This window comes from Astyanax mexicanus, chromosome 21, assembly GCF_023375975.1.
Source record: "Astyanax mexicanus isolate ESR-SI-001 chromosome 21, AstMex3_surface, whole genome shotgun sequence".
NCBI lineage: Eukaryota > Metazoa > Chordata > Actinopteri > Characiformes > Acestrorhamphidae > Astyanax > Astyanax mexicanus.
In genome coordinates, this window is record NC_064428.1 from 19,350,203 (window position 1) to 19,361,305 (window position 11,103).

The 11,103-nt window shown below is 36.8% G+C and overlaps 1 protein-coding gene across 1 annotated transcript; it reads left to right on the forward strand.

The window, feature by feature from the left end:
* Window positions 1-1,235: 1,235 nt before the first annotated feature.
* Window positions 1,236-9,165, forward strand: creg1 (cellular repressor of E1A-stimulated genes 1). The gene is made up of 4 exons (XM_007254847.4): window positions 1,236-1,562; window positions 3,624-3,743; window positions 4,856-5,055; window positions 8,709-9,165. Exons 1-3 carry the CDS (start codon window positions 1,284-1,286, stop codon window positions 5,045-5,047), a joined length of 591 nt encoding a protein of 196 aa, XP_007254909.1. The 5' UTR covers window positions 1,236-1,283; the 3' UTR covers window positions 5,048-5,055; window positions 8,709-9,165.
* Window positions 9,166-11,103: the final 1,938 nt, after the last annotated feature.

Below are 11,103 nucleotides of genomic sequence, written 5' to 3' on the forward strand. Positions count from 1 at the left end.
TGTTTTTCAGATAACAGAGGGATCTCCAGAGTGAGTTCAAAATAAATGGCTTCATATGAAGCAGTTGAGCAAAATCATAGTTTATAAATGTTTGATCAATTTTATACTGGAAAATGTTTTCATTTTCTGAATACAGAGCAGTTTCAAATATTTTAGTTCTGAATACATGATATTGAAAGCCTTTAAAATCCAGTAAGCATCAGTTTACACAACAGTCAGCTCACAGTAGTAGTAATGCTAGTAGTATTTTTACTGTCTAAAAGCAGTTTTCTGTCACGAAATAGAAATATATAGCTAGGTTGTCTTTCCTTTTTAGCAAAATACCCCTTTCTGCTTTCTAAATTTAAAGAAATACCCTGGATAAGTAGTTAAACAAAAAAAAATAATTGTCTTAAAATTCTTCTTTAATATTCTACTTCTTCTCATTATTAATATTATCTTTGCAAATTTTAATTAGTATCTCCTCTCACAGAATTTTGTAGGATCGTCAGACCATTTCTCCATAGAAATCCATTCAAAAGTGTCCGCAAACTTTTCTCAAGAATTTTAAAAGGCTTAAAAGGTTCAAATGTTTTAGCTAGAACCAAAAAAAATAGTTTACACGGTATTTAGATAATATTCTAAAAACACAGAAATGATTTACATAAAATTAATGAACATCTTTTCCCCATATGAATGAATGAGGGTCCAACATTCCACACCACACACCAGTGCAGAACTAAAATATTTGCAGTCTGCGTGAAGTTTTTGGACACTGCTTCATTAGATAAAGCAATTGGCATTCCCCCGTTTTTTAGACTACATTTTTTGGATTTTACCATTTAGTCAGTTTTTGGACACTGCTCAATTAGCCAAATGTAGCATTCTGCCACTAAGCCAGAAGTCTTTGGACACAGCTAGCCAAAAATACTGGCAGTCCGCCATTTAGCCAAATGTTTTTGGAAGCAGCCCCATTACCCGTATTTATTGCCCCACCACTATTTAAATTAAGCCTTTTGCACTCCAAAAGCAGTATTTTGAACGTTATTAATAACGTTTTAGATGTTATTTTAAGCCAACTTAAAATGTCTTATCAAACTTCCATTTACAACGTTAAATTACAGTTTTTAGCCCACTTTTAGTGTTTAGCTCCATTCATTGAGGTCTCTCTTGCGGGCGCCCTCTATCGGTTGTCAGTGATAATAGATTAGTTTTGGAGGTAAGAGTGGGCAGGCTCTTCATTACCCGGCTCTTGGCAGCGCTGATAAACACGGGACTGGGTCATGTTGTAGAGGAGACTGATCATGACCCCGCCGGTGAAGGTTCTGCTGCTGGGGGCTTTGGTCCTCTCGGCCGCCCAGGCGAGCCTCCAGATCCCCCCGCACGAGGAGGTCGCGCGGATGGCGCGGTTTGTGGTGAACCGCTGTGACTGGGCCTCCATGGCCACCATCTCCACTCACGAGCCCGTGAAAGGACAGCCGTTCTCCAACGCCTTCTCCATCAGCGACGGACCCCCGGGCAACGGGACCGGGACCCCCTACCTGTACCTCACACACATGGAGATCTCCGTGCAGGATCTGCAGGTACCACCACCCACTGCCAGCTCATATACCCCTCAGATAGCTAGACTAGCTGACATGCTCATACAGGGTCTGTATTGGTTGTTCAGTTGGGAACCATAAAGTTTTTTAAGGGCTCCACCTTGTTGACCCTACATATGGACGCTCAGCACGGATTTCAGTGATGGGACCAGGAGAAGGTAAACATGATGGGCCCCATCTGGGTTCTACACTGCACTTGGGGTCTAGATTAGATCAAGTTTGTCTGTAATGATGGGGGCCCATTTGGGGAACCCAACTGGGTTCCGATAACAAAACGCTCAGGGCCCACAGTGAAACCTGGAACCCATCAAGCCTATGGCATAGCCATGTGCGCCAGCCCCATGTGTTGGTTGGGATGACTGTAAAAAAGCCTGTACAGTAAGATAGCTAACATGCTCATGTGGGGTTTGTATTTGGGAACAAGAAAGTTTTGTGAGTGTCTGTAATGGGGACCATTTGGGAAGCCCAGCTGTGTCCCAATAACAATACACTCAAAGCCCACATTGCCCACCTAGAAACCCACCTTGCCAATTTTACACCCAAGTCAGCCCCACAAGTTGGTTGGATAGACTAACTTAGGGTAGATAGCCGATAAAGCATGATTTCTCGTGTGGATCTGTGTGGGTTGTTCAATTGGGAAAGTTTAAATAGTTTTGTGAGGGGGCTCCATTCTGCTCACAAATATGGTGGATGCCCACCAGAGCTGGTTCAGCGATTGGTTCAGGAGGAGTTGGGCCCCATCTGCATTCTACACTTCACATGGGCCTAGATGGGACCATGTCAAATTAAGGTGGGTTGTAATGATGGGGCCCAACTGGCAGGCCTAACGGTGTCCCATTTACAATACACACCTAGTACATGTTCCATTCAAACGAACACCAGATGCTGATTGAGAAGTCTCTGGGGATTTAATAAAGCAGTATTTCTCTGGTAGAAAATGACCTTGTGTATGAACCTAAAACCTGTAAGAGGAGTTGTATGATTGTAATGATGAAAAGTACAGTTTTCACTTTTAGACTGAGAATAAATGTAATCAGTTTATTGAAAAGTCATGCTTTAACCAAACCAAAGAAGAGGAACTAAAACCTGAGCAGAAGTGCTGATTCATGCTGAAACACTTCATATGGGGAACATATGGGTCATATGGGGAACTATACTTATGGAAGTGATTTTTCTTGTTTTTGGACTGTTGGTTTTAGTTCTAGCAGTTAATCAGCATTAATATTGCTTATGCAGCTTTCTTTATGTAACCCCTCGGTTCGTGACTCAGCTGAATTTAGACCAGGGCTGATGGTGACGCAGCGGTTTTGCTGCAGTCACTCTCACAAGGCTGTTTCTACTGATTTGGGCTTTATCTTATGGTACCCAGCTTTCTGGGTCTTGTGTAACTATAGGCACTTCTGACCTCTCCGCTTAAACACACACTCACATATACTGGTATTTATTCCAGTGGAACGCCATATTATAGAGTAAATACAAATGCAGTTAATAGTAACACAACTGTTTTATTTGTAGTATTGATATACAATGCATCTAATAACACTTTTATATGTAATCCAGACACTATATGGTTTTGTAATGAAGGATTGATTACACAAACTAGGTGTTGGAAGTGAACTGGGAATACTGGAGTTCCTAATGGGGAAATAGTTAAGGTAATACCAACAAAAGAATATCATATCTTAACTTTTGCACAGTTTTTATACAGTATATTGATATTTAACATCAATAGTAATGTGTCCTTGCTCTGAAACACCTGATTCAAAAGCTTCCAAAATTTATATTTTCCTCCCGAAAAATAGAATTTATTCCATGTGCCATTTAATATTTGTTTTGTGAGTGTGTGTGTTTAAGAAGTTGTGTATAAAACACACCAAATATATATTTTTTCATTTAAGTTTGTTTCCTGTTGGGGATTTCGTTACTTATTTACACTGTAAGTTACTTGTTACTAAGTTACTAAGTGTAGTATTTGAAGTAGTGTAAAGTATGTACATCTGCAGGGTTTGATTGTAATGATGGATTTGTGCATGTGTTTTACAGGTGAATCCCCAGGCCTCCATGTCCGTGTCTCTGGCTCAGACCCCAATCTGTAAACACAAGGGCTACGACCCCCAAAGCCCCCTGTGTGCCCACATCATCCTCTCTGGCTCTGTACAAGATGTAAGAGAACACACACACACGCACACACACACACACACACACACACACACACATCATTATTGTGCGATAAACCTCTATAAATAAAAAATACAGTCCAAATTATTTCTGATTTGGGGTTGTATTAAATGTCAGGCTGCACAATATTGGATATATTGATATTGTGATATTTTGTTCTTCTGCAATACATATTGCTGTATTAAAACACTTTTTTTTTGTGATCTGGCATGACATTCTAATAATGGCTTTTGCGTATCCAAGATTGGAGTAACATATATTATATATTATATTTGACAAATATAATCCGCCCCTGGTAGATACAGTACCAGTCAAAAGCTTGTGTTTTCTTTCTTTTCTTTACTAACAATATATTACTAAGTCTATATTAACCCCTCAACAGACCAGGATTTTTGTCAATTTTCTGCCTGATATTACATCACTTAATTTCACTTCATTTCTATTCAAGCATTAATGTTTGATAAGGAAAGTTACTGAAAATTATAGTTGTAATTGTAATCGAACGTGTAAAAAAAATAGTAAATCTGTAAAAAGTAGTAAAAAGTAAATCTGCATCTGTCAAAATCTAATGAATAAAATCATAAAATTGGCTCTTTCTTGAACTTCCTGAATACAAATTAACCAGTTCATGTCCTTCAAATCTTTAGTTTCATTATGTTTTTCTGGTTTTTATGTCTATTTTCAGACATGCAGAATTTGGGTTGATTCCTGATACTGATCTGGAATTATTAAGTTGTGTAGAGAGTGAACAGGCAGCTTCTCCAATTGTCCTTTAGGAGATTTCAAAGCCCTCAAATTTTCAGAGTGTAAATAACTTAATAAATAGAAAAAATTAGATTGTGTGTCCAAACTTTGACTGGAACTGTCTGTCTTGGAAAATGAGAAACGTCCTGATTTTGTTTTGGATCAAGCAGCAAAAATCAGAGCTATTTATATAGATGGTTTTACATGCTATGATGTTACTTGTGCACATTGTGCTGACAATACAAAAACAATATATTGTGCAGCTCTAATTAGATTTTACATGCTAAATTACAGAGAAAAAAAGTACATTTTTCAAGCTTTTGTTTAAGTAATTTTAATTTCTTTGTTTTTAGGTGAATGGTACAGAAGAAGCTGATTTAGCAAAGAAGTCATTATTTAGCAGACATCCTGAGATGATTGACTGGCCGGTTGATCACAGCTGGTTCTTTGCTAAAATGAACATCACCCAGGTGTGGGTGCTGGACTATTTTGGCGGTGTGAAGATGGTGTCTCCTGAGGATTACTACAAGGCCACCCCGTATTAAACACCACTGTGAGTGATTTCTGTTCTGGTCCAATTCTGTGTTCCAGTTTTACATCACCTAGTTTTCATTGCATTAACTAAATAGTTGAATGTATCAGCAGTTTGATAGGACTTTTGTTTAATTAAATTTGTAACAACAGCAGATGATATGGCTCTAATCCATCACTGATTGTGGAAACTTCACACTAGACCTCACGCAGTTTGGACTGTGTATCTCTCCACTCTTCATTTAGACTCTACTCCCTTGATTTCCAAATGAAATCTAAAATTTACTGATGATCAGTGATGGTTTGGAGAGACATGTCATCTGCTGGTGTTGATCCACTGTGTTTTATTATCAAGTCTAAAGCCAGTGCAGTGTTTTCCCACAAAATCTTACATCACTTCATGCTTCCCTCTGCTAACAACTTTTTTGGAGATGGAGAGCAGGACTTGGCACATTGCTAGAAAAACCAATAGGTCTTATATAATATTCAAATTTTCTCAGATACTGATTTTTGGGTTTTCATTGGCTGTAAGCCAAAATCATTAACAATAAAATAAATAAATGCTTAAAATGGATCACTCTGTGTGTAATACATCTATGTAATATAAGCCTTTCACATTTATTACTGAAATACTGAAATAAAGTACCTTTTCAATGATTTTTTTTTTTAAGATGCACTAGTATGTAGTATTAGCAGCACCATTGTAATGTACACAAGTGTAACAGACGCACTGCAGAACATGCAATATTTTCTGCAATATCAAATAAAATTTTATTACAACTTTTTTTGCTGCTTGATACAAAGAAAAAATTACACTGTTCATGTTTTACATAATATGTACAAGTTTACAGATGGAATCTACATAATACCAGTTATGTTACTCCAATCATTGATGCACAGATGCATTATTAATATCATGGCATGTTGCATCATTTATTTTTGGCAAAATTAGTTGTTATTTCTGTATTGCATAACAATAAAATATTGTCTTTTTTTCTATATTGTGCATCCCTATTTCAAACACATACTTACTGACATTTTTATTTTATACCAGAAAAGGACAATGTAGTGCTGGTTGCACTATTACTGTTGTAAATCTATTGATTTAAACTATTTTTTATATATTTTGATTAGTTTCGGGTTTATAGCTGTGATCACTCTATGTAAGGACTAGTTAGCTAAATAAACGTAAAAACCAAAAACTGTGAAAACAGATTTCTTAGGAGATGCCTTTAATTTTATTGTTTGCATACAGGCAGATGAAAACTAAAATGTAGGGCAAATAAATGTTACATTGTTTCTGAATTAATATTGGGGTGTAAATATGTGTTTTGGTGTCAGGAGATTTATGCATGTGTAAAATTGTTTATCGGCATCTGCCCAGAATTCCCACATTGGTGCATCCCTAATAATGTTAGCCCTTGTCACTGAAGCTCTGTGGCAGTCCTTGAGAATGCACATTTTAACAAAGTACACTAGCAAAACATTTTACAACACCCCTACTTTTCAGTTCTCCAATAGCAGTGCTGTAGCCAGACACGCTGCCTGTTTATTTTCTCATCTTAGCAGTGACTTTATTACTGCACTTCACCTGTCAGACATCTAATTTTTCTCTTCACTGCTGAAACTGAGACTTAGTCCAATGTGATAAGCTGAGCTAAAGTTGTTGCCATGTGGGTCAATCAGACCTCTTACTGTGCCAGTTTTTTCCAGTTTATAAGAGTCTTTGAATGTGAAACAGTGCTCGCTGCTCTCTGGCTTTATCTGTAATTTCTCCACAGAAAACTTTTAATAGTTACAGAGTTCTGTGTTTAATTCTAGTTATTATGATGAAAGTGTGAATGTGCTGTGTGTAAGAGTGCAAATTCTTCAGTAGAGAGTGCAGTAACTGTTCCAGCACTGATTTTACTACAGACAAAGATTTTGGAAATTGACATTTTTTAATTCATTTCCAAAGCTCAGTTTAATTCCATTGCTACTTACCAGCTGTAAGCTAATTTCCTAAAAACACTGATTAATCCTTTTTTTCACATTTTAATACTTTTTATACTACTTTTTTAGTTAATTAGTTTTCCTTAAAGGCCCTGATAGGTTACTGCAAACTTTTGTACTCTGGATTCTGTACCATTTCTGGTTATTGACTGGACCTAAGAAGCTTAAATGGCAAAAATAAAGGGAAAAAAATACACGCTAAGTCATACCTGTCAAGTTTTGGACTTAAAAATAAGGGATTTTTTCCGCCGCCCCAACAGCCCAAACGAGGGAAAAAAAAAAAAAAAAAAAAATATATATATATATATATATATATATATATATATATATATATATATATATATATATATATATATATATATATATATATATATTTTTTTTTTTTTTTAATAGATTTAAAATTGAAATTGAAGGGTGCACAAATTTACAAAAAGGACATGGATCAGATATATTCCATAAGTAAATAATAGTCCTAAGGGGCCTACACAATTAATAATCTTTCATTAATACTTCTTTCTATCGTTCAGTCCACTCCTGATCAGTTCAGTTAATTTCAGCCCTCTCCACATTTTCTCTCTCTCCAGCTCAACCATCTCTTCTACCCCTTCTAAATAATACATTACATTACATTATAATACATTACCACAATACTTGAGATTTAAACAAATTCTAACAAACCCTAAAACTAGCCCTGAACTAATAGAGTTTGGAAATGATAGTTATTGGCTGATCAGGCACATCAGGGCAGGGCATTATATATATATATATATATATATGTAGATTTTTCTCAAACCCTGAATATCTATCTAGCTAATTCTAAAGTTAAGCTAACTGAGTCACAAGCTGTATTTTATTAAACACACAGTGGGTTTAATTTATGTGTTGATTCAGAGAAGAGTCTTTTTAACCAGCTATCAGAAACAATCTCATCACAGTTTACATGGTTCATTACCTTTCTTTTAGATAAATCTCCGTATATCCAGATTAGTTTTAACGACAGCTGCTCCGACTAGCTGCCTGAACTCACAGCGAGGGGAGGGGCGGGGCTTCCCGCACACTAAACTGCGCTCCGCAAAACCAGCTAGCTGATTGGCTGTTTCTCCTGAAAGGCGGGACTTTCTACTTGAACCGGCACCACGATTGGTTAAGAGACACACAGCGGTCAGTGCATTGTCGCCTGTGGCCTATATATTTTTTTATTTAGTATAATACGGGAAATTTACGGGAAAATACTAATACGGGAGGACGGCGGGAAAGAGGAGTAAAATACGGTAGTTTCCCGGCCAAAACGGGAGACTTGACAGGTATGCGCTAAGTGTGTATGAGACACTTATGCATTAAATCAGGCAGATTATATTTGCCTCTGTCATGTGATCAAAAAATGCAGGGAAAAAAAATCACTGGTCCTCCTGTTTTTCAATTGCATTCTGGATGCAAGAGTTTCATCACTGAGTAGAAGTGTGAAATATTTTTCACCAATGTCCCCCTGAGAAAATAATCCCGTCCGTATAGGGCTATAAGGAGAGCAGGTTTGGTGGTTTGGCAAAAATCGTGTTTAAATTACTTCAGTCTCATAATGTGAAGCCTTGATATAAATTGACGGCAGTGTGATATGGCTAAAATATGCTACACAATTGCTTAGAAATGTAATTCTGTGTGTGTTCTGGTTTTGTTTTTGAACAGGTGGTGTTCTACAGTGAGCTTTGATTAAAGAAGACTCTAAGAAGAGAGCTGCACTAAAGGGCACGACTACTGGCCAGATGAGCTGCTTTGCTACATTTCTTGAAGAGTGTTTGATTGTTTGATAGATAGTGAAGTCTTTAAGCAATATATATGTATTTTAAACCAATACCTGTTTGTAATACATAGTTATATTTTTAAATATGATGCATTTCTTACTTCATAGCAGGTCTATGTGAGGTTTTTCACTTAGTCTTGGCTTAAGTAGGTTTTCTCTTGGATAATCTGATCCATGGGTGATTTTTTGCACTTTGCACATGTGATTATTTCTCCTCTTCTACATCTACTTCTCCTTTTTCTTCTTTTCTTCTAAGTAGTCTTTCTTACATTAGCAGTTAGTTCTCCCTTTTTGTGGCCTTAATATCAAGCAGTGAGGGAGGAAAGTCTTATTTTTTTGTTTGTTTTTTTGTTTTATTCAGTAGAAAAAAGAATGTAAGTTTAAAAATGCATGGAGGATTTGGTTTTAATTTTAACATGTGTACTGAAAAAAAAAAACATTTTTCAATATAAAAAAATTTACTGCTATTTTTGCATCACTTTTTTATTTATTCCAGTCATTCAGGCACAGAGAAACAACACTTTACAGAAGGCAATTATTTTTCTTTGTACTGAATAGTGCAGTTGCATACAGCTGTATAGTGTACAGTGCATTATTTTTATTTGTACAGTAAACATTCAAACAAAACTATTGTGTCCAAAGCACTCCTATAGGAATGCATTGGGATTTTTAACTTTTGTTTTAACTAACAAATTCATCTTCCTCTAGAGTTCATACTGTTGAGCTAAACAACAAATTAAGCACAAGACATAAACTAAAGCTTTAGTTTTATACTTTGCACTTTACAAATTAATTCAGTTAACATTTTCAGTAAAATTAGTTAACATATTTACTTATAAATAGCGTAATATTCAGCTAACCCACACACCAACTGAGAGAATACTCCTTTCTCTCTGCACTGCTTTCCAGATTTGTCTGTCTATGGAGGAGCTTTTTGATAAACCAGCTTTTAGGAGAAATAATTTTTAGGAAAAAAAAAATAAAAATCTCCCAGAATCTAGAACGAGTGGCCCAAGAGTGAACACAAACGCACACACAGGCAACACAGACTTTTTTTCTCAATTGTGTGTGTGTGAAAGAGTGGGAGGGGGAGAGAAATATACTCCCCTTGTGTGCATATTCATTAAAACCAGGCCCCCAGCTTTTCCCTTCCAAAACGTGCCACCCTAAGTGTGCTGCTGAGGGATGAGAGGACCATTTGAGCAAAGCTATCCATTCACTTCCATTCATTTCGGGGTGTCTTTGAACCAATAATAAATGTATTTCCAAGCCGTTTTCGATTATGACACGGCCCGTGTTCTTTTCAACAAAGAACAGATTTTCTGTCATTTGATCCATAAGACTAATAATCTGTTCATAGCTTTAGAAAATAACATTTTTATACAACTATGCTAACGATGATGTAAAAAGACAGCGACCCAAAATACCGTGCTGTAATGTTTGGAGAAGTTGCTCCTCAAAATTTACTGTAATTTATATTACACATTTATTATTCTTATTACTGAGTTTCTAAATGCTTGTTATATAGACAAACTATGAATATTCTTCAGTAAATCCGTGGACTAATATTGGATATCAGTAATTCTAGTTTTTATCTGCTGTTTATTCAATAAAAGCCCCATTCTGGGACGGAATGGAGCTTTTCTCACTGTGGAGTAAATAGTTCTGTGCAGCTCCTATTAACAGTACGTTTTTTTGCACGGCACGCAGAAGATTCGTGTCATGCTGGCGCCTGCGCAATCTCTCACTTTCCCGGTTAACGCCCCACGAGAAGCCGATCAGGAAGTTACACGATTGGCCACACCTGGCTCCGTTGAAATCAGCGGGATGGCTTGGTCCAGTTAATATATACTGTCAATGATTAAAACGCATGCAAAAAAGAGAGGGTTCTGATTGGCCTGTTCTCCACAAAGAGTCTTTGAGTCAGCAAATCAGTTTTTAGTGTGAGCAGGCAGTGTTTTTTCCTTTCTGGATGGGATGCGTTGAGGAGCATCATGGCTCCCATCAAAACTGTCTAGCTGCTGTACAGTTTGTAATGGGGATTTTAGCATTGCCCACAGGGGACTAAATGATTGCAAAAGGCATGATAAGGTTAGTTAATGTGACTACAGTACAGGCCAAAAGTTTGGACACACCTTCTCCTTTTCAATGCATTTTTTTTATGACTATTTACATTGTAGATTCTCACTGAAGGCATCAAAACTATGAATGAACACATGTGGAGTTTTATGTACTTAACAAAAAAAAGGAGCTGGCCTCCACAGTCACTGGACCTGAACC